The following is a 25506-nucleotide window of genomic DNA, read 5'->3' on the forward strand; positions in this document are numbered from 1 at the left end:
GCTATAATAGATTCAAAATAGGCATAATTTTGACAATATTTTGTCACTTTTGCAACTAAAACGCGCCCAAATGGTCTAAATCAACGTGTTTGTTTGACGTCATTTTAATTTGAAATGATGTCAATCTTATTTTAAATGACTAGGAAAGGCTGTAAAATCATAAATCAAGAGAAAAACACATGATTTTCATGCTCCGTGCGCACCTTACGCATAAAATTTTTCGTGCACGTTGGAATTTTTGACATGCTTAAAATGTCATGATCAGCGTAGAAAGTTGATTAGAAATTAATTTTGCGCATTTTAAAATTTTAAATGCGCGTGCGCGCGTAACTTTTTGTGAAACATGCCATTTTTAATCCATAGAAAGTTTGCCTTTGATATAATCTAAATTTTCACCAAGTGTCAATACAAAATGACTTTTGGTTTATAATCTATGACCAATCATTGAAATTCATAAAATTGCGCGTAACTTACGCTGCGCGACTCTAACGTCATTTAAAATATGGAGGTGCACAACTTCGGGTAAATGTCCATATAATGACAAAGTTATACAAAAGATATATTCACAAGCAATAGGGGATATGCTGCTCACAAAAATCCGGGAAAGAAAGAAGAATAAAGATGAAAAAAAAAAGATTTTTACAATCACAAGGGTTATCCGCAACTTCAAAGTTGCGGATAACCCAAAAAAAAAAAAAAAGATGATGAAACAGGACAGTTACAAGGCGTTATCCGCTGAATGCGGATAACTAAAAAGTAATAATAAAATAAAAACAATAACAAGGGGTAATCCGCGTGTGGAATAAGTGTGGATAACCAACAAAACAATGTAATGGCTTTTCTTATGTACGCCAAAAATATTGCTTTCAGGGTAATGAAAAGTTACTCAATAGATTTAATTATTTGTAAACTAAATGAATATTAATTCTCCTGTAATGATGTAAAAACTTTACAACAATTGGTACTAATCATAAGAACGTAAAGTATATATATATATATTATATTATTATATATATTATCTGAACGTTACACACAGGAGGAAACCGTTAATATGGGTCACTGAAACAGTCTCTACACGAACGTACCAAGAGACCAAAAGCATAGTTTATCAAATGGGTGACAGTGAGCGGTGCTTTAACATTTGTATCACAATATATCATGACAACAGCATCTTGTTAATTTTGGAACAAAATGATCAAATAACAACTTTCGTAGCCTACTTATATATCGGTCGTAGTAGATACCATTTATAATTATAAACAGAGCAAGCAGCAGAAATAATCAATAATATAAGCATTAAAGGCGTGTCCCTGGTACCAGGCCTCCTATATTAACATTGAATCGCACCTAAATTTAATTAAGTGATTAATAAATAGCATAAATAATTAGTTAAATTACTAAAACAAATTGTATTTCACATAAAGTAAAGGCCTTTATAATTGATTAGTTGAATATCTAAAACAAATAAATTGTAGTTCACGATTCAGTTGAATCACTAAAATCACATTGTAGTTCACGTAAAGTAGAGGCCTTCAATAATAGTTAAATTACTAAAACAAACTGTAGTTCGCGTAAAGTAAATGCCTTTAATCAATATAATTGATTAGTTGCATATCTAAAACAAATTAATTGCAGTAGTTCACGATCAGTTGAATCACTAAAATCACAATGTAGTTTACCTAAAAGTAAAGGCCTTCAATAAACTAAATTCAAATTGTAATTAGGACATAATGTAAAAGCCTGCCATTTCAACCTCCCTATTTCATAATTCAAATTATATCAAGAGTTATTCATTTTGCCATGTATTTGTATTTTCTGGACTTATCGACAAATAAAAATATTGAATTTCGCCACCAATGGCCATTTTGCGGGAAGTCACAGGACCCAGAAGCCAGTTAGCACTACAGTGCGAGTGTGTGAAAATTACCCTATGATATCCACAAATTTCGATAGGAAACGCTAAATTGTGTCGTTGTAAAATACAAAAATGGAACAATAGCGTAATACTGAAAACTAATGTTATCAAATCTATGTTTCGCGATACATCTGAGATAGATAATGTAGGTATCCAAGGCGGAGATTTATCCCAAAGTTTTTCCATTGTGCTCTCCTATGTCAGAATTAACCATAATTTATATATAGACTAGAGGGTGAGCTCGCTTCGCTCGCTTCCCCTCTAGGAAGTGTAGACGATGGTTTTCGGAATGATAATATTCTTCTTTTACGTTTTCTGTCGGTTACCATTATTGAAAATGCTTGACATTCGTAAAACTAAACTATTCTGTTTCACAGTGTCTTAGATGATTAATAACATTTTAAAGTATAGTCTTTATTATTTGGTAGGGCCCTTATAGGGCGGAGGTGGGGAGGCGGAGTTCATTTGACCCGATGGAGGGGCTTATTCGAGGGATATATGTTAAATTTTTTAGTTTTAATAATATGGTAACATTTATAATCAAATGAAATCCTCTATCTAATAGATATGAAAAGTGGTAAAAAAGAATAACAAATGCTTGGTAAATTGTAGATAACAGTGCAATGAATTCTACTACAAATAGTATAATTGTGTTATTATAAATGTGGATGGGATGAACGTTTATTAGGTAGTTGGGTTGGCGGGGGGGGGGGGGGGGGGAGGGGTGTGGGGGTGGTGATTATTATTCAAAGTGATGTTTTATTGGAGAGGCGTTTATTCACATAAATATCATCCTAATAAGTATTAGACATTATTTAATTTAAACATCTTTTGAAACTAACTGCCGTGACAGAGTGGGCCATTTCGGCCCAAGAAAGAAGACATTACGGCTTGCAACATGGGCAGACATCTCGGTCCTAACAGGACACAGATAGCCTACAGTTATTCCTGCCAGCTTACTTAATAAAACTCAGCTATCGGGATTTCACTCGATTAATGTCTTATCATCAAAACTCCCTATGTAATTTTATAATACTATTCCCCACAATATATTCCGATTCTTTATGGCGTATATTTAATTTGATCTTTATTAATTTGCAGTATAATTTTTATTTTTTAACTACTGTACCTTTCACACGCGCGGTCCGTTCCTAAAATAAACAAAAAACTAAAATGGCTATGACTAATGGCCAACTTAAGCTCCAGTCCTACTATAGTATCTGTATTGATTGATGGAAAGTGCCTGTTTCCAGTCACCTTTAGGGTCAAATCTATTATTTTAACTGCTCCCTTGTGTATAAAAGAGAGAAAATAGTTGAAACCAAGTTGCTGCAAGGTGAACTTATCATAAACCCGGAAATAACTTGACCGCCAAGAATTGAAATTGAGTAGAAAATCTACGTTGTTAAAAAACTCTTTATAATATCTTGCTAAGATAGAAATATGGAAAAATAGCGTCGAACTGCACATCTGAGATAGATAAGGTAGGTATCCAAGGCGGAGATTTGTACCGAAGTTTTTGCATTGTGCTCGCCTATGTCAGAATTAACCATAATTTATATATAGATACACAAAAAAAAAGACAAAAAGTTACATAGATACATAGATATATAACAGTATGGATACAGTTTAAAAATAAATCTATATAACTAAAATTGTTTTTTCATTAACATTAGCATTTATAAAATTGTCCCATGTTACTCATCCAAAATTTCAAGGTCATTGTTTATCTTTAAATCTCTCTTATGGCATTATTAATCTATCATTTTGAGTGAAACAAATTGCAAACAGAGATTTTTCTTTTTTAAATGGTCACATATCGAAATTTGAGCATCACACCTCTGTTACTCATCCCGATTGTGATTCAAACAATCCAGTCAAGTGCTTTTATTTGTATTCTCACATTCATATATAACAAACTTTCCAGTCAAGTGTTTGTGTATTCTCACATATATAACAAACGTTATTCTGTGTGCAGTAGGCTACCGTGTATCGCATCTCATCAACGCTATATTGTTTGTTTCGTTGTATGCCCCGTTACCATTATAAAGGACTGACCATCTGCAGACTAATATGCAAATAATGCAACTTTCAGACCAAGTAGGCTATTTACATAAATAACTACGTAAACACTACACCAATGATGCAAATTAGCTTAAATATGCAAATTAGGGTGAGATTACAGGGTTACCATATCTCAAAAACTATTAGTCCGAGAGAGTTGATTTTTTCACTGATTTATTCAAAATGTTTATATTTATATTTACTCTAATGAAACATTTTACGAAAAAAATAACCGTAAGTACAACATTTGACTTTCGACCCCGTTTCTCAATGTTTTCATACACAATTTGACTAAAATGTCTGTAGAGACTTTATTTTGCCCTCAAATGACCCAGACATAGGTTCCTAATAGCCAGCATAGGATCACTTTGTAATTCCCAAAATCACACCTTTGTCACACACCTCGAAAGTATGCAAATTAGTAGTACAATTTAAATAAAATATGCAAATAAGAGGGAAAATTACAGTTGTCCTATATCTCGAAAACCACTAATGCTGAGATGAAACATTTTACAAAAAATTGACCGAAAGTATGACATTTGACCCTCGACCCCATTTTTCAATATTGCATATATTATAATGAAACTAAAATGTCTGTAGAGACTTTATTTTGCCCTCAAATGACTCGGATACAGGTTTCTACTAATAGCCAACATAGGACTGTTTAGTGTTTAGTAAATCTCAAAATCACACCTGTATCACTCACCTTCAAAGTATGCAAATTATTAGTACAAGTTACATGAAATATGCAAATTTTGGGTTGCACTTACAGGTTCCTATATATCAAAAACCACTATGGCTAGAGAGTTGATTTTTTCCAAAACTTGTTCAGAATGTAAATATTTATATTTGCTCTAATGAAACATTTTACGAAAAAGTGACCGGAAATACAACAATTGACCCTCAACCCCATTTATCAATGTTTGCATACATAATGCGACTAAAATGTCTGTAGAGACTTTGTTTTGGACTCAAATAACTCGGATACAGGTTTCCTATAGTCGGCATAGGACCGCTTTGTAATTCCCAAAATCATGCCTTCGTCATGCACCTCGAAATTATGCAAATAAGGGGGTGAAATTACAGTCTTCCCATATCTCGAAAAGCATTAATGCTAGAGAGTTGATTTTTTCAAAGCCTTATTCAGAATGTACATATTTTTATTTGTTCTAATAAAACATTTTACGAAAAAATTTGACCCTCAACCCTATTTCTCAATATTTGCATATAATGTAACTAAAATGTATGTACAGACTTTGTTTTGGCCTCAAATGACGTGGATACAGGTTTTATATAGCCAGTATAGGACCGTAGTAATTCCAAAAGTCAAGCACCTCGAAAGTATGAAAATTAGTAGTATGTTATATGAAATATGCAAATTACAGTGAATTGTCATACCATATTTTCCGGAGTATAGGTCGACCCCAAGTATAAGTCGACCCCCAACTTTGGCCTAGAATATCGTTGATTTTGGTATGACCTGAATATAAGTCGACCCCCAAAATCGGCTAATAACACAACTTTAAAGTTCAAAGAGGGCTAGAAATGTATGAAATGTGGTTGTTTGTTTATATTATTAAAGTGTAGGCCTAATCAATATCGAACGGACGTAATCACAACGACTTCGCCGCCGTCTTCGCCAGCCTATAATAAATGACAGCGATGTAGCGTTACTTGCTATCAGCGATGTTTTTCGCGTCACTCGAATAAATTAAAACGAGTTTTCCGTTAGGAGGCTTATTAATTGTACAGGCTAGTAGTTGTAAATCGCGTTATCTGTAAATGTACACGCGCCCGACTAAGGAGAATTTATTTTATGAATAGACATGCGCAGTAATTGTAATTACAAACAAACAAACAAACTGCGCATGTGTATAGATGAAAATATCGCGCAATAACAAACATGCTGCATGGACATTCCGACGTCTGTGGTGTGTGTTACGATGTTTCCCCTTCTCCCTGCATCCGTGCTGATTTTAATATGCCTTCACGCCACACACTGTCAAAAGCTTTTCGGAAGTCCAGGATCTATATGTTAAAATACTTTTAAGGGTAAAAATGTGATCTTCACATCTATGTTCAGTTCTGAAGCCTCCATGGACTTCTGAAAGCAGATCTTCCTTTTCAATGAAATTAGAAATATGCATAGAAATAACCCTGTTAAATATTTTTGATATACATGAAGTTAGTGAAATACCTCTACAGTTGTTTAAATCTGTTTTATTTCCTTTTTTAAAGATTGGAACAATTATACTCAAGTTCCATTCACTCGGGATCTTTTCAATTAGTAATAATTTGTTAAATACTTTACATTAGTTTAGATATATTTCAATTGCATTACCACCATTTTTAGAAGTTCATTCGTAATATTGTCAACTCCTGGGGCTTTATTATATTTTGCAACCAACAGTGCTTCATGTATTATCTGTAGGTCTATTCTTATTAGTTATCCGCATTGAGCGGATAACTCCTTGTAACTGTCCTGTTTCATCATCTTTTTAGTTATCCGCACTTGGCGGATAACTCCTTGTTATTGTATGGGATCAATATTTTTTTCTGTATTATTCTTCTTTCTCGCTATTTTTGTGCAGCGCGTTTCTCTAAAATGTGTAAACATAACATGGGATCATCATTTTTTTTTTTTTTCTGTATTATTCTTATTTCTTTCCTTCCATTTTTGTGTAGAGCGTTTCTCTAACATGTGTAAACATAACATTTCATAACTTTGACAACATGTGGGCATTTACGTGAAGTTGTGCACCTCCTATTTTTGAATGACGTCAGAGTTGCGCAACGTGACTTACGCGCGATTTTATGAATTTCGCGTATTTAACATAGGTCAAAAACCAAATAACATTTTAAATTGAAACTTTGCAGAAGTTTAATTTATATCATGCACTAACTTTCTGTGGAAAAAAAATTGAGAGTTTTACACAAATTTACGTGCGCACGCGCATTTAAAATTTGAAAATGGGAAAAAACAATTTCTAATTAACTTTCTACGCGTTTCATGTCATTTTGAGCATGTCATGCAATATTCCAACGTATATGACATGCACGTGGCGTTTGTCGTGCGGATAACTAACTCGTCAAAGTGACGAGTTACATGTCTAGTTTTTCTTTATTAGTTATCCGCACTTGGCGGATAACTCCTTGTGATTGTATGGGATCATCATTTTTTTTTTCTGTATTATTAGTTATCCGCATTCAGCGGATAACTCCTTGTAACTGTCCTGTTTCATCATCTTTTTTTTTTTTTTTTTTGGTTATCCGCAACTTAGTTGCGGATAACCCATGTGATTGTAAATATCTTTTTTTTCATCTTCATCTTCTTTGTTATTCTTCTTTCTTTCCCGGATTTTTGTGCGTTGCATATCCCCTATTGCTTGTGAATATATCTTTTGTATAACTTTGTCATTATATGGACATTTACCTGAAGTTGTGCACCTCCATATTTTTAATGACGTTAGAGTCGCGCAGCGTAAGTTACGCGCGATTTTATGAATTTCAATGATTGATCATAGATTATAAACCAAAAGTCATTCTGTATTGACACTTGGTAAAAATTTAAGTCATATCAAGGGCAAACTTTCTATGGATTAAAAATGGCATGTTTCACAAGAAGTTACGCGCGCACGCGCATTTAAAATTTCAAAATGCGCAAAAATAATTTCTAATCAACTTTCTACACTGATCATGACATTTTGAACATGTCAAAAATTCCCTCGCGCGCGAAAAATTTTACGCGTAAGGTACGCACGGAGCATGAAAATCATGTGTTTTTCTCTTGAATTATGATTTTACAGCCTTTCCTAGTGATTAAAAAAAATATTGACATAATTTCAAATTAAAATGACGTCATACGAACACGTTGATTTATACCATTTGCGCGCGTTTTAGTTGAAAATGTTACAAAATATTGTCAAAATTATGCCTATTTTGAATCTATTATTGCTCCTCAGAATCAATGGTGACCCCCAATTTTTTTAACTTATTATGTAAGAAGATAAATTGTAGATATGAATTCATGCAGAATATTTACCTCTCGGATGTTATGACGTCATCGTATGGCCACACGAAGGTAAAATATAGGATGTTTGTCTCTTTCGTTTTTGCTCATCACATTAAATAGAGCGCATCTCGCTTATACGTATTCCATTTCCTCAGATATTTTAATACTGTCTAGGTCAATCAACTATCTTTCCCATGAGTTAAAAATATTTTAATTTTTATGACGTCATCGTGTCTAAAAATGTAAATAACGTGGGTCACCTTATTTCATCTTTACAGTAAATTTCAATCTGTTATAGCTCGTCAGAATAAAAAGTGATAATCATGAATAAAACGTTTTCTAGAAGCTACTGGATTGTAGATACGAATTCATGTGAACATTTTGCCAATCAGATGTTGTGACGTCATCATATGGCCAGTTGAATAAAAAAAGTCGTATTTCCATCTCTTTCTTAAAAGTTCATTGCGTTTAAACGAGAGCGCATCTCACTTTTACGTGGCCAAAATTCATCAAATTTGTATTAATGTAATTATTTAGATAATTATCTTCTAAAATTTTTATCTTTAAATGTCAATTTGATGACTTCATCGTGTTAATAATTGGATTTAAAAGATGGGTCTCGTAATTTCGTCTATGCTACACTGTATATAACATATACAGTTTATTCTGTAAATACTGTAATATGCTGTATGCTACATAATAGGTACAATTCAGCACTGTAAACATATTTATTTCATGTTATAGGATGGCATAATAATTGTCGAGGTTCATATAGTTAAGTATGTGCATGTTGCATTTGCGCGGATAACCCGAACTCGTCAAAGTGACGAGTTCAAATCTAGTTTTTCTGTATTCTTCTTTCTTTCTGTCATTTTTGTGCAGAGCGTATCTCTAAAACGTGTTAACATAACATTTCATAACTTTGTCAACATATGAGCGTTCACGTGAAGTTGTGCACCTGCTATTGTAAATGACGTCAGAGTTGCGTAACATGACTTACGCGCGTTTTTACGAATTTCGCGTATTTAACGTAGATCAAAAACCATATAACAATTTAAATTGAAACTTAACAAAAGTTTGTTATATCTTGCGCTAACTGACTGTGAAAAAAAAATAGCATGTTTCACACGAAGTTACGCGCGCACGCGGGTTTAAAATTTTATAATGCGAAAAATTAATTTCTAATCAACTTTCTACGCGTTTCATGTCATTTTGAGCATGTAAAAAATTCCCACGTGCGCGCATTTTTTTACGCGCGTGGTGCGCACGTAGCGTTGAAAACAATTTTTTTCTCATGATTTATGTTTTTCCATCCTTTTCTAGTAATTTTACCAACTTTTGAACAATTTCGACTTAAAATTACGTCATACGGGCACTTCGAATTGGATAATTAACGTGCATTTTTGATGAAAAAGTTCAAAAATTCCTTAAAATTTGTCAAAATTATACCTTTTTTAAAACAGTCGTAGTTTCTAAACTAAACGGTAAAAGTTATTTTTATTACGTATTCTGGAAGATGATGAGTTGTAGATATCGTATCATGCATCAATATTGCTAACAGGACATTGTGACGTCATCGTATGGCCATGCGAATATAAAATATAGGATTTTTGTATCTTTCGTCATAGAGTATCACATTTAATAGAGCGCATCTCCACTTATCCGTTTTTCATTTTAACCCAGATTTTGATATTGTCTAGGTCAATCAACTACCTTTCGCATGGGTTAAAAATATTTCAATTTTTTTGACGTCATCATGTCTAAAAATGTAAATAACGTGGGTCACTTATTTTCATCTTTACAGTAACTTTCAATCTGTTATAGCTCATCAGAATAAAAAGCGGTAATCATGATTAAAACGTTTTCTGGAAGCTATTGGATTGTAGATACGAATTCATGTAAACATTTTGCCAATCGGATGTTGTGACGTCATCATATGGCCAGTTGAATAAAAAAAGTCGTATTTTCATATTTTGCGTAATAGTTCATCACATTTAAAAGGGCGCGCATCTATATTTTACGTATTCAAATTTCTTCTACACGGTAATATGTTGTTGCTGAGATAATATCCTTCCGAAATTATTATTTTAGTGTTTCATTTTGATACCGTCGCCATGTTAAAAAATGGAATAAATGGCGGGTCCCGTAATTTCACCTATTCTACACTGTATGTAATATGTATACAGATTATACTGTTTATACTGTATATACTATATGACACAAAATTGACAGAATTCAGCACTAACAACATATCATATTCTTCAGATCAGGTCATAATGCCATAATCTTTTTCTGTGTGCAAAATTCTAACGTATGACGTGCACATGGCGTTTGTCGTGCGGATAACTAACTCGTCAAAGTGACGAGTTTCATGTCTAGTTCTTATTTCTTTCCTTCCATTTTTGTGTAGAGCATTTCTCTAACATGTGTAAACATAACATTTCATAACTTTGACAACATGTGGGCATTTACGTGAAGTTGTGCACCTCCTATTTTTGAATGACGTCAGAGTTGCGCAACGTGACTTACGCGCGATTTTATGAATTTCGCGTATTTAACATAGGTCAAAAACCAAATAACATTTTAAATTGAAACTTTGCAGAAGTTTAATTTATATCATGCGCTAACTTTCTGTGGAAAAAAAATTGTGAATTTTACACAAATTTACGTGCGCACGCGCATTTAAAATTTGAAAATGCGAAAAAACAATTTCTAATCAACTTTCTACGCGTTTCATGTCATTTTGAGCATGTCATGCAATATTCCAACGTATATGACGTGCACGTGGCGTTTGTCGTGCGGATAACTAACTCGTCAAAGTGACGAGTTACATGTCTAGTATTATTCTTCTTTCTTTCTCCCCCATTTTTGTGTCTCGCGTATCTCAAGAACTTGTAAACATACCATTTCATAACTTTGTCAACATATGGACATTTACGTGAAGTTGTGCACCTCCTATTTTTGAATGACGTCAGAGTTGCGCAACGTGACTTACGTGCGATTTTATGATTTTTTATGATTGATCATAGACTAAAAACCAAGCATAATTTTGTTTTGACACTTTGTGAAAATTTAAGTCATATCAAGGGCAAACTTTTTGTGGAATAAAAATGTCATGTTTTAGGCGCGCATGCGCATTTCTCCTCTATTTTTGTGTCTCGCGTTTCTCAAAAACGTGTAAACATAGTTCAAAAATTCTTCAAAATTATACCTTTTTTTAAAGATGTATTGTCCCCCAAAAACATAAAAAATGAAGATTAATTAAATCAGACTTTGAATATGTCATTTTGTAGTTTTAATAAAGTTAATCACTTCCGTAGAAAAAAAAATGACAAAAAATAATGTTTTCACTTATGAAATGACAAAATAAATGGTTAAATTTCACCAAAAACCATTGGCTGGCAGCCAATTTGACCATTTTTTGCTTTAAATTACAGTTTTTTCAGGTAAATACATTTTTTTTTCGATCCAATTTTTGGTCAAAGTGGATAATTATTATGTGCCATTAAAATGGCATATTCAACAAAAAAATTATAAAAAAATATTTTTTCAGGGGGACAATACATCTTTAAACAATCATAGATTCTAAACTACGAGGTAAACTTTTTTTTACTTACATATTCGGGAAGGTGATGAGTTGTAGATATCGGATCATTAATCAATATTGCTAACCGGACATTGTGACGTCATTGTATGGCCACATGAATGTAAAATATATGATTTTTGTCTCTTTCGTTATTGCTCATCACATTAAATGGAGCGCATCATGCTTATCTGTATTCCTTTTTCTCCGAGATTTTAATATTGTCTAGGTCAATCAACTATTATATGCATGAGTTAAAAATATTTTAATTTTTATGACGTCATCATGCCTAAAAATTTAAATTACTTAAATTTAGCACTAACAACATATCATATTCTTCAGTTCAGGTCATAATGCCATAATCTTTTTCTGTGTGCAACATTCCAACGTATGACGTGCACGTGGCGTTTGTCGAGCGGATAACTAACTCGTCAAAGTGACGAGTTTCATGTCTAGTTATTATTGCTATCATTGTACTTTGAATTGTAGTGGCTAATTTATTATTATTGCTATCATTGTACTTTGAATTGTAGTTGCTAATTAGTTATCTGCTTGGTAGAGCGGATAACTCCTTGTTATTGTATGGGATCAATCAGTTTTTTTCTGTATTATTAGTTATCCGCTTAGTAGCGGATAACTGCTTGTAATCGTCCTGTTACTTTTTTTTTTTTTAGTTATCCTCATCCGCTTAGTAGCGGATAACTGCTTGTAATCGTCCTGTTACTTTTTTTTTTTTTAGGTGATCATTTAGAATAAAATGATCACCTATTGTTATTGTATAAAATCTTTATTATTATTTTTTTTTTTATTATTTTTTTTCTTTTTATTGTTTCTGTACACTATTTTGTGTAACAATTATCTCAAAAAGTTTAATGTCAATGATTACAAAAATTTCAGAATATCTTTCAAATAATACAACTTAATCCTAATAAGCTTTCCAGCGTGATCACTCATCCGTGACGACATTTATACGCCATTTTGCGAAATCACATTATCAATCATATCTCCATAATTCATTATCACATATTAATGAAATTCACTACACGTAAACTTCAGATCAAGGGTAAAAATATTAGCAAATAAAAACGCACGCACACGTAGGTTCATGCGCGTGATATCGCGCGTTAAAAATTTAAAACGCTCAAAATTAAGTTTTGATCAATTTAGAGCATGAATTAGGCCATTTGCGTGTTTCAAAAAATTACTGCGCAAAAATGCGTTTTTGCGCGCGCGATACTTAAAAAGCGTAAAAAATATGAATTTTTTTTACAAATCTCATTCTACTCACCATCCTTAGTACATTCACCAAATTTGAGTCAGTTCCGACTTAAAATAACGCTATACGAGCACGTTAAAAATGACAAAATGCGCACATTTATTTTACAAAAATTCTGAAAATGGTGAAAAATAGGTCTTTTTTAAAATGAAAATAATTCTTCAGAATGCAAGATGACCCCTGATTTTTTTAACTTATTCTGGAAGTCATTGAGTTGTAGATATGAATTCATGTACACATTTTACGTACAAAATGTTTTGACGTCATCAAATGGCCACTTGAATTTAAAAATTAGGATTTGTTATCTTTTTGTGTAGATTATCACATTCAACAGAGCGCATCTTGGTTATGTGTGCTCGAATTTCGCACAACTTTCAGTATGTGCTTGCTTAATTAATTATCTTTATCATGAGTTGACACTATCTTCATTTTAATGACGTCATCACGCGTAAAAACTTGAATAACGTAGGCCGTGTAATTTCACCTTCGCAGTAAATTTGAATATCTTACAGCTCTTCAGAATTGAAGGTTACCTTGATGATTATAATTTATTGTGAAAGCTGATGAAATGTAGATATTAATTCATATAAAAATTAAGCCTATCGGATGTTGTGACGTTAACATATGGCCAGTTGAAGTGAAAAAGTAGTTTTTTCATATTTTTCGTCAAAGTTATACACAATTCAAAGAGCGCGCACAGCGCTTCTACGTGCCAAATTTTTTTTCCAAATCTTATATTTTTTTGCTCAATTAATTATCTTTCGAAATTGTCATCTTAAAGTTTAGTTTGATAACGTCATCATGCCAAAAAATTAGAACATGTGTCCCGTAATTTCACCTATGCTACACTGTATATAGATATACAGTATATACTGTACATATTGTATATGGCATATAGGCACAACTCAGCACTATAAGCATATAATAGGATGGCATACATCAACATTTTCCGATCGTATGTTAACGTACGTGCATGTTTAAAAAAAAATTAATTTCAGTAAAATGATAAAAATGATCACCTATAATTCGTCAAAGTGACGAATTAAATTCTAGTTCTTTTTATTGTTTCTGTACACTATTTTGTGTAACAGATATCTCAAAAAGTTTAATGTCAATGATTACCAAAATTTCAGAATATCTTTTAAATAATATAACTTAATCCTAATAAGCTTTCCAGCGTGATCACTCATCCGTGACGACATTTATACGCCATTTTGCGAAATCACATTATCAATCATATCTCCATAATTCATTATCACATATTAATGAAATTCACTACACGTAAACTTCAGATCAAGGGTAAAAATATTAGCAAATAAAAACGCACGCGTACGTAGGGTCATGCGCGTGAAATCGCGCGTTAAAAATTTAAAACGCTCAAAATTAAGTTTTGATCAATTTAGAGCATGAATTAGGCCATTTGCATGTTTCAAAAAATTACTGCGCAAAAATGCGTTTTTGCGCGCGCGATACTTAAAAAGCGTAAAAAATATGAATTTTTTTTACAAATCTCATTCTACTCACCATCCTTAGTACATTCACCAAATTTGAGTCAGTTCCGACTTAAAATAACGCTATACGAGCACGTTAAAAATGACAAAATGCGCACATTAATTTTACAAAAGTTCTGAAAATGGTGAAAAATAGGGCTTTTTTAAAATGAAAATAATTCTTCAGAATGCAAGATGACCCCCGATTTTTTTAACTTATTCTGGAAGCCATTGAGTTGTAGATATGAATTCATGTACACATTTTACGTACAAAATGTTTTGACGTCATCAAATGGCCACTTGAATTTAAAAATTAGGATTTGTTATCTTTTTGTGTAGATTATCACATTCAACAGAGCGCATCTTGATTATGTGTGCTCGAATTTCGCACAAATTTCAGTATGTGCTTGCTTAATTAATTATCTTTATCATGAGTTGACACTATTTTTATTTTAATGACGTCATCACGCGTACAAACTTGAATAACGTAGGCCGTGTAATTTCACCTTCGCAGTAAATTTGAATATCTTACAGCTCTTCAGAATTGAAGGTTACCTTGATGATTATAATTTATTATGAAAGCTGATGAAATGTAGATATTAATTCATATAAAAATTAAGCCTATCGGATGTTGTGACGTTAACATATGGCCAGTTGAAGTGAAAAAGTAGTTTTTTCATAATTTTCGTCAAAGTTATACACAATTCAAAGAGCGCGCACAGCGCTTCTACGTGCCAATTTTTTTTCCAAATCTTATATTTTTTTGCTCAATTAATTATCTTTCGAAATTGTCATCTTAAAGTTTAGTTTGATAACGTCATCATGCCAAAAAATTAGAACATGTGTGTCCCGTAATTTCACCTATGCTACACTGTATATAGATATACAGTACTGTATATACTGTACATATTGTATATGGCATATAGGCACAACTCAGCACTATAAGCATATAATAGGATGACATACATCAACATTTTCCGATCGTATGTTAACGTACGTGCATGTTTAAAAAAAATTAATTTCAGTAAAATGATAAAAATGATCACCTATAATTCGTCAAAGTGACGAATTAAATTCTAGTGAGAAATTGTTTTTGTAAAACAAAAAATGTTTCTTCGCAATTTCTTTCTGTACAGATTTTGTGTAACAAATATCTCAAAAAGTTTAATGTCAATGATTACCAAAATTTCTGAATGTCTTTCAAATACTTTAACTTAGTCCTAATAAGCTTTTCAGCGTGATCACTCATCCGTGACGTAATTTAGACGCCATTTTGTGAAATCACATTATCAATCATATCTCCATAATTCATTATCACATATTAATGAAATTCACTACACGTAAACTTTAGGTCAAGGGTAAAAATATTAACAAATAAAAACGCGCGCACACGTAGGGTCATGCGCGTGAAATCGCGCGTTAAAAATTTAAAAAGCTCAAAATTAAGTTTTGATTAATTTAGAGCATGAATTAGGCCATTTGCGTGTTTCAAAAAATTACTGCGCAAAAAAATATTTTGCGCGCGCGATACTTACAAAGCGTAAAAAATGCAATTTTTTTATACAAATCGCATTCTACTCACGAGCCTTAGTACATTCACCAAATTTGAGTCAGTTCCAACTTAAAATAACGCTATACGAGCAGGTTAAAAATGACAAAATGCGCAAATTAATTGCATCAAAGTGCTGAAAATGGTGAAAAATAAGGCCTTTTTAAAATGAATATAAATCTTCAGAATGGCAGGTGACCCCTAAATTTTTTAACTTATTCGGGAAGCCATTGGGTTGTAGATACATATTCATGTACACATTAGACGTACAAAATGGTATGACGTCATCAAATGGCCACTTGAATTTAAAAATTAGTAATTTTTATCTTTTTGTGTGGGTTATCACATTCAATAGAGCACAAACGTTTTAGAATGAGCTTGCTGAATTGATTATCTTTCTCATGGGTTGTAAACATTTTTATTTTGATGACGTCATCACGCGTAAAAACTTGAATAACCTAGGTCGTGTAATTTTAGCTACACCATACATTTGAATATCTAATAGCTCTTCAGAATTAAAGGTGACCTTGAAGATTATAACTTATTATGAAAGCTGTTGAAATGTAGATATGAATTCATATAAAAATTAAGCCTATCGGATGTTGTGATGTTATCATATGGCCAGTTGAAGTTAAAACATAGTTTTTAGATTTCTTTAGTCGAAGTTATACAAATTTCAATGAGCGCGCATTGCGCTTCTACGTATCAAATTCTCTTCCAATCCTTATATTTATTTGCTCAATTCATTATCTTTCGAAATTGTCATCTTCGAGTTTATTTTGATAATTCCATCATACCAACAAATTTGAACATGATGTGGGTCCCATAATTTTACCTATGCTACACTGTATATAGATATACAGTATATACTGTACATAATGTATATGGCATATAATAGGCACAGCACTATAGTATAACCGTATAATAGGATGGCATACATCAACATTTTCTGATTGTATTTTAACATACGTGCATGTTTAAAAATATTAATGTCAATAAAATGATAAAAATGATCACCTATAATTCGTCAAAGTGACGAATTAAATTCTAGTTTTTCTTATTTCTTTCTCCCCCATTTTTGTGTCTCACGTATCTCAAAAACTTGTAAACATAACATTTCATAACTTTGTCAACATATGGGCATTTACGTGAAGTTGTGCACCTCCTATTTTTGAATGACGTCAGAGTTGCGCAACGTGACTTACGTGCGATTTTATGATTTTTTATGATTGATCATAGGCTAAAAACCAAGCATAATTTTGTTTTGACACTTTGTGAAAATTTTAGTCATATCAAGGGCAAACTTTTTGTGGATTAAAAATGCCATGTTTTACAAGACGTTACGCGCGCACGCGCATTTCTCCTCTATTTTTGTGTCTCGCTTATATCAAAAATGTGTAAACATAACATATCATAACTTTGTCAACATATGGGCATTCACGTGAAGTTGTGCACCTACTATTGTGAATGACGTCAGAAATGCGTAACGTGACTTGCGCGTGATTTTATGAATTTCCCGTATTTAACATAGATTGAAAACCATATAACAATTTAAGTTGAAACTTAGCAAAAGTTTAATTTATATCTTGCGCTAACTTTTTATGCACTAAAAATGGCATGTTTTACACGAAGTTACGCACGCATGCGCATTTAAAATTCAAAATGCGCAAAATTAATTTCTAATCAACTTTCTACGCTGATCATGACATTTTAAGCATGTCAAAAATTCCCACGCGCGCGAACAATTTTACACGCGTGGTCCGCACGTAGCGCTAAAAACATCTTTTTTTGCGTGAATTATGTTTTTCCAGCCTTTTATAGTGATTTTATCAAATTTTAAAACAATTTCGACTTAAAATTACGTCATACGAGCACGTCGAATTGTACAATTTGTGCGTGTTTTTAATAAAAAAATTCAAAAATTCGTCAAAATTATGCCTTTTTTTAAACAATCATAGATTCTAAACTACGAGGTAAACTTTTTTTTACTTACATATTCTGAAAGGTGATAAGTTGTAGATATCGGATCATTAATCAATATGGCTAACCGGACATTGTGACGTCATCGTATGGCCACACGAATGAAAAATATAGGATTTTTGTCTCTTTCGTTATTGCTCATCATATTCAATGGAGCGCATCATGCCTATCTGTATTCCTTTTTCTCCGAGATTTTAATATTGTCTAGGTCAATCAACTATCTTACGCATGAGTTAAAAATATTTTAATTTTTATGAGTCATCATACCTAAAAATTATAATTAACAGGGTTATTAATTTCATCTTTACAGTAAATTTTAATCTGTTATAGCTCGTAAGAATAAAAAGTGATAATTATGATTAAAACGTTTTCTGGAAGCTATTGGACTGTAGATACGAATTAATGTGAACATTTTGCCGATCGGATGTTGTGAAGTCATCATATGGCCAGTTGAATAAAAAAAGTCGTATTTTCATATTTTGCGTCATAGTTCATCACATTTAAACGAGCACGCATCCATATTCTACGTATTCAAATTTCTTCTACACGTTAATATGTTGTTGGTGAGATAATGTCCTTCCGAAATTGCTATCTTAGTGTTTAATTTTAATACCGTCGCCATGTTAAAAATTGGAATAAACGGTGGGTCCCGTAATTTCACCTATTCTATACTGTATGTAATATGTATACAGATTATACTGTATATACTATATGACACAAAATAGACAGAATTCAGCACTAACAAGATATGATATTCTTCAGTTCAGGTCATAATGCCATAATCTTTTTCTGTGTGCAATATTCCAACGTATGACGTGCACGTGGCGTTTGTCGTGCGGATAACTAACTCGTCAAAGTGACGAGTTTCATGTCTAGTATAAAGGTTGTGATTATCATTATTATTGTCAGTATTGTAAGAACTATTGTACATTTCATTTACTTCTCTTTTTACTAGATAGGCAAAGCAATCTTTATCTATGTTGGGCTCACCAAGATTTTCCCACTATTTTTAGCATTGTCCAAAATTTTACTTTTGACTGTAATAATTTAATACAAGTGATACCTGATTTTTAGGATATCCCAGAAGTCCCTGCAGGATGGTCCCCCTTTATTTGCAATATCAACTGATTTATTGACTCTACTTTCTGTAATCTTCCTAGCAATTAAATTTGTTACTAGATTCTTTTTTCTTGGTACTTTTGCCATAACTTTTCACTGTTGTCTTTGTTCAAACTAGTTTTAGTACTGTATCTATGTTCTCTTGCAGCTTTTCTTCTCTCTAGGATTGTAGCTTTTATTTCATCTATTTTCTTTATTTTAGCTTTTGTTAAGTGATTAACATTGTTGAAAGCTAATTTAACTTTATCCTTTTGTATATTATTTTGAAATTTTTTCTTACCACCTCGTCTATTTCATTTTCTCTTAGGTGTGTTCTTTTCTTGTACTGGTAAGCTTTGTGTCTCTAAATAAGTGGTTTCACTGTCAGTTCTTGGGCACAATGTAGAAAGCACAATCTTTGTTGTTGGAGCTCTAACTCTTACCTCATTTATCATTTCTTCATAGTTGGCAAGCCCTTCTTCCAAATCATTATCGATTGTACAATTTTTTGTACCAACATGAATAAGTATGGAGCTGAAATCATCTGGTTTAATTAAATAAAGTGAAACAAGCATTGTACTAAAAAAATTAATCTGGCACATGCAATTAAATGTAACCCAAGGATGTTTATATTAGTAATTAACTGGCTATTCTTAATGGAATGATTACGTGGCTGGTAGTATTACTTTTTTGTAATTGTTTTCAATTCTACCAAATAGAACAAAATAAAGAAACAGAGAGATTAAAACAGAAAGTATTTCAGTTTCTGTTCTGTATTAAGTATTTTATTTACATTAATTTTAGAATCAGTGGCACACACCTTTTGGTTATGTGTCCATACAAGTAATAACTAACTATTTTATTAAAGGATAAATATAAAAATTTGTTTAGCATCAATGACATAGATTTCTTTTTATTTTTCAGATGGATGACTTTGATATGATGTCATGATAATGCTGTTAGATTACGTTCTTTCTGTTGCACAACCAAGAATATGTTCAAAAGAAACTAGATTGTGAAGTGAATAAAAAAACATGTATAGAAGGAAGCATTCACATTTTGGATTCTACTTTCTTTATATTTTTAACAGTATAAGCAATCCATTACCACAATCCATCAGTTTAATTAGTATTAAACATCTAATAAATATTTTGTTTTTAATCATTTATTTTTATGGTTATATTTCTCATTTAAAAAATTAAATATAAAGTATATTTTTGTGTTGAGATGGCTATACTCTACAATACAGAATACAATAAAGCATTTTATAGATATTTTCAGGTGTAATATCACCCCCGGACAACTACCCCCTTAAGACAACCCCTTCATCAGTTCATTGATCCAAAATTGATTTTCTTTGTGATATCAATGTCGTGAAATACAAAAAAATAGAAATTCACCAACGTTCAGGTCAATCCATATATTAATGCTACTAAATTTTTCGCGTATTTTACATATCTCCTCCAAAATCACTGAACGGTACGTGCTCACATTTGGCACACTGATGTTTAATGATGGGCCGCACATGATAGACTATGTCACTTTCCTGAATTTTAAGGATAAATACTAAAAAAAGGTAAAAAATAGCAGTAATTTGACCATGTTTCGCGAGTTGTTACGTCACCTATCAACTACACAACCTCCTCCGTTGTGTACCGCAATGGCCCGATCTACAAACACCATGCCGAGCCGCCAAATTAAAACGGTGTTTAGTATTGGCAGCCGCCCAACCGTATTGACTAATCGCGTCGTTGAAGTTTTAATTAATTACACCTATCCTTTGGAACAGAACGTATTTTGTAAATCACGGTTTGGCTCAGTGAGTAAAACGCTGTGGCCATTGAAATTAATGCTTAGTAGGTTCGAGTTCGAATCCACGATAGGATGTGCAAATAATAGATATCTCAGCTTAAAGCAAAAAATCTAAACTACAATGTAATTACAAAAGTAGCAAAAAACATACCTAATCTCACGCAAAAAAAATTACAAAATATAAAAAACCATTAAAATTTTTAAAAATGTAAATAAGAAAAAAAAAATAAAAAGCAAACACACAAATAAAATGATTCCAAAGTCGTGTTTCCACAAAATATCAGATATAAAAGTTTGTGTCCGAGCGCATCATCTAATTTCGAGTAGTGAGTGCACTTTTTGTCCGTTTTATTATTCCAATACTCACATCTTAATTTTTATGCTCATATTTATGTTTTTTATTAAAATGTTTCAATCTTTTTTAATCTGATCAACAGACGTCACTTTCTGATGCGCACCCTAGATTAATATTCACACAGCACAAAGTCCAATATCCAGTATTGCGCTTCTATAATACTTAATCATCCCATGCGAATTATTATTAAGGCACGGATTATTACAAAAGTAGCAATTTGTTAACAGATCTCCCAAACAAAAAAAATTGCAAAATATTAAAACCATTGAAATAAAAAAAAAATGTCAATAAAAAAAAAGCACACAAAAACAAAACAATTCCAAATGGTTTGATACATTGTTGAACATGAAAACAACTTAACAATTCGTGTTTCCACAGCAATGTGTTTTTCATTCGATTTATGTCCAAAATTAAATATAGTTTGTTATTTTATACTTTCGTTAGTGTTTGCATGCATCATCTAACTTATTCACACAGCACAATTTTTGTTTAGCGTCTTTTATTTTCGTCTGAACAGTAAAAAGTAAAGTCTAAAGTTCCATTATGCAGTATTGCTTTCATTTTTTAACTTACAGGTATTTTTTTTTAACAAAATCAATGGCCATAAAACAGTTCCAAATTTATTCTTGATACAATTTGTTTTTATTTTGATTGTCAAAGTACTTTGAGTGCGCTTTTATTATAAATGCAAAGTATATAACCACATATTAAGGCAGAAAACCCTGTGCGGAGCTCGGGTTACTGCTAGTGTTATTATATTAACACAAATCAAGGCATGTTTACAGGACCTTTTGGGTGTTTCAAAATTGTCCAACTTTTTTGCGTTATGCGCACATCCTTGCTTTATTTTCTCCCAATTATGTTTTTCCTGTAACACATGAAGTATCAATTATTTATACTCTACTGTAATGTAATAATATCAATAATTGGCTGAAAAAGTTGTCAATCCTGAATAACGAAGATCACTTTTGTTTTGTATGCATATAAAGGTGTAAACTGTAATAGATAACACTTGATTTGGTGTTTAAAATAAAAGAGTACTTTTTCATATAATATTTACAAACACATTTGTTGTGATTACAAGTAGCATTTCCAGTGAGTAGTTTAATGCATTATAATTTTATTTACAGTGTTAAATTGTTAAGAAACTAATTATTATAACATTTTATATATTTAACTAGGTAAATTATCAGGTGTAATTAAACAATGCTTTAAACGTTCTTGGAGGAAAAATAAAAATAAAAACAACATAAATGAATCTCTCTCTTAGTGCAAATTAAGAAATCTAATATATTTCTATCTTTGTAACCTTCAACTAATCATAGAAGATGTTGATTTGTTTTGGCGATACACTCATCCTAATTTTTTGATATGATGACGTAATAAAAATTTAAACTTTTGTAGCTCATGTGAAGGAGAATTGATTAAGCAAGAACATTAAACATAAATTCTAGGGGAAAATAGTTACTGTAAGCATTAGTGCGATGGGATTACTTAGTTCAAAAGAGAAAAAAATCCTATTTTTAAAATTCGAGTGGCCATATGGAGATGTCGGAATATCCTGTAGGTACAAATTGTACATGAATTGATATCTACAACTTTAAACATTTTAAAAAATGGAGGTAACCTGCCATCCTGAGGCGCTATAACTGATTAAAAATAGGTATGTTTTTGCACAAATTTGCATAAAATTACCTATTTTTAGCACACAATTATTAAAGTTTAACGTGCATGTGCGTTGTTATTTTGCAATTAAAGTTCATCAAAATGAAAGGAAGGTATGAAAAACAAAAATCAATTGCAAAAATACATTTTTCTACGCTTTGTACGAGTTGTACAAACGCAAAAAAATTTAGAAATTTTGAAATGCTCAAAATGACTTTTATCATGTCAAAAGTTGCTCCATATTATGAAATACACTTTTGTAAAGTTTCATTGAAAAATAAATTTGTTCAGAATTTATGATCAACCATAAAATCGCGCGTAACTTAAGCTGCACGACTATAATGTCATAACTAAGTTTCCTGCGCATCTACACTTCAAAGCCAATTTATACAAAGTTATGTTCCCAAGCAATAGGGAATATGCTGCGCACAAAAATCGTGGAAATAAAGATGAAAAAAAAACAGATCCTGATAATCACAAGGGTTATCCAAAAAAAAAGTTTATGATGATCTTATACAATCACAACGAGTTATCAACCAAAGTGCGCCTGTTGAACCCACAAATGTGAAAGCGCCCACAAATGTGAAAACGCCCACAAATGTGAAAACGTATCACCCACAAATGTGAAAACGACCACAAATGTGAAAACGCATCACCCTCAAATGTGAAAACAAACACAAATGTGAAAACGCATAACCCACAAATGTAATAAACAGCGCCCACAAATGTGAAAACAACCATCGCCCACAAATGTGATAACGCCCACAAATGTAATAACGCCCACAAATGTAAAAAAAAAAGAGAGACTTTTTCGCCCACTAATGTAAAAAAAAAATCAAATTTAGTGCTAGACTCAAACAATTTTGATCGACTTAATACATTATATCATGTGTATTGAGTTGTTTCGAAACTTGTGTATTTACGATACGTCTGTTAGGGTCGTTGTTAACGCGTTGGATTATTACCATTTTCTGTTAGTGTGCGCGTTGCATTATAAACTCATTGGCAAGACGATATTTGTTATTTGCTGCGCGGGTGCACGATACAAGGTCAAGGCCATATTATAACATTGTTGCTTGTGTGGTTGTTAACTCGTTAGCTTACTATTCGACATCGACTTGGAACTATACGTACATAACAGCAACGAGTTAACAACAAAACACTACAAGTAGCAATAGAATGATATGACCTTGACCTTGTAGTATCGTGCGCAAAAAATGATGAATCGAACATCGACTTGGAACTATACGTACATAACAGTAAGCCAACGAGTTAACAACCAACCACAAGTAGCAATGGTATAGATAGCCTTGACCTTGTAGTATCGTGTGCGCGCGCAAAAAAACATCGAACATGGACTTAGAACTATACGTACACAATAGTAAGGCAACGAGTTAACAACCACACAAGCAACAATGATATTATGGCCTTGACCTTGAAGTATCGTGTACGCGCGCAGCAAATAATAATATCGTCTTGAACTATTAGGTACATTAAAACAACGAGTTTACATGCAAATATAGCGCGCACGAGCAGCAAATGGTAATGCTCCAACGCGTTAAAGACGACCCTAACAGACGTATCGTGAACACGCAAGTATTGAAACAACTCAATATAATGTATATAAATACATTAACATTAACTCGATCAAAATTGTTTGGGCCTAGCAATAAATGTAATTTTACATTTGTGGGCGAAAAAGTCTCTCTTTGTTTAAACATTTGTGGGCGTTATCACATTTGTGAGCGATGATCGTTTTCACATTTGTGGGCTCTGTTTTCACATTTGTGGGTGATGCGTTTTTACATCTGTGGTTGTTTTCACATTTGAGGGTGATGCGTTTTCACATTTGTGGTTGTTTTCACATTTGTGGGTGATAGGTTTTCACATTTGTGGTTGATTTCACATTTGTGGGCGTTTTCACATTTGTGGGTTCAACAGCGCCCTCACTTGCGTGCTTACATGCTGTCTTTCCTGCCTTTTAGATAGCTTTTTTTTTCAGAAACGAGGCGTATATATTCACGCCACAACCATCATCTTGTACATATTCATGCTATGTTCGGCTTTGTGATTTAGTCTATTGTGCCAACCTGAAAAATATGAGAAAATAAACATTAGTTTACTTTGAAAGAATTGTAAATGTAGTTAATGGTAGTTGTTGCCAGGTGTACGTAGGTAGGTTGCATTATTAAATCAAGATTCATACACATAGTACAGTTCATTATGTTGTTCAGCTCGATATTTGTGCCAAAATAGATTTTTTTAAGCTAACTTTGTTATTTAGGATATGCTGAATTTAAAAAAATAAGGTGCCATTTTTTTGGCCACTCCTTCATCCGAGTTTGGTGTTATTAGATAGGGATTATGATGCTGATCATTTTATTCCATTACACCTATGTCATCAAAAGGTATAGTTTAATAATTATTCGCCACTAAAACAAGTCTTATGACCATTAGAGGTCAAAAGGTCAAATGTTTTTGGTATCATTGTATAGCTAAATTTATTTTAAACACAACCATAATGTTCATACTGTTGCTGGTCAAATGTTTCTAAATAAAATCTATTACAATAAATAAGAAAAAAATGTAAACCGCAGAGAAACTGATGTATAAAAGATAATAGGCATATTTCATTTACCTTCTTGTCAGTCAATTATGTCTTCTTCAGTTGTTACATCAAAATCTTTGGTATTGCCGCAGTCACTAC

General features: G+C 32.3%; 1 protein-coding gene across 3 annotated transcripts in view; it reads left to right on the top strand.

The window, feature by feature from the left end:
• LOC144836937 (U3 small nucleolar ribonucleoprotein IMP3-like) overlaps positions 1-20135 on the top strand; it is a 59356-nt gene extending 39221 nt beyond the window's left edge. For all 3 annotated transcript variants that reach the window (XM_078691882.1, XM_078691884.1, XM_078691885.1), the window contains one exon: positions 19892-20135. In XM_078691882.1, coding sequence (XP_078548008.1) covers positions 19892-19918 — 27 coding nt within the window. In that variant the 3' untranslated portion in view covers positions 19919-20135. The remainder of the gene's footprint in view (positions 1-19891) is intronic.
• Positions 20136-25506: the final 5371 nt, after the last annotated feature.

This window comes from Antedon bifida, chromosome 3 (assembly GCF_963402885.1).
Source record: "Antedon bifida chromosome 3, ecAntBifi1.1, whole genome shotgun sequence".
Classification (NCBI taxonomy): Eukaryota; Metazoa; Echinodermata; class Crinoidea; order Comatulida; family Antedonidae; genus Antedon; species Antedon bifida.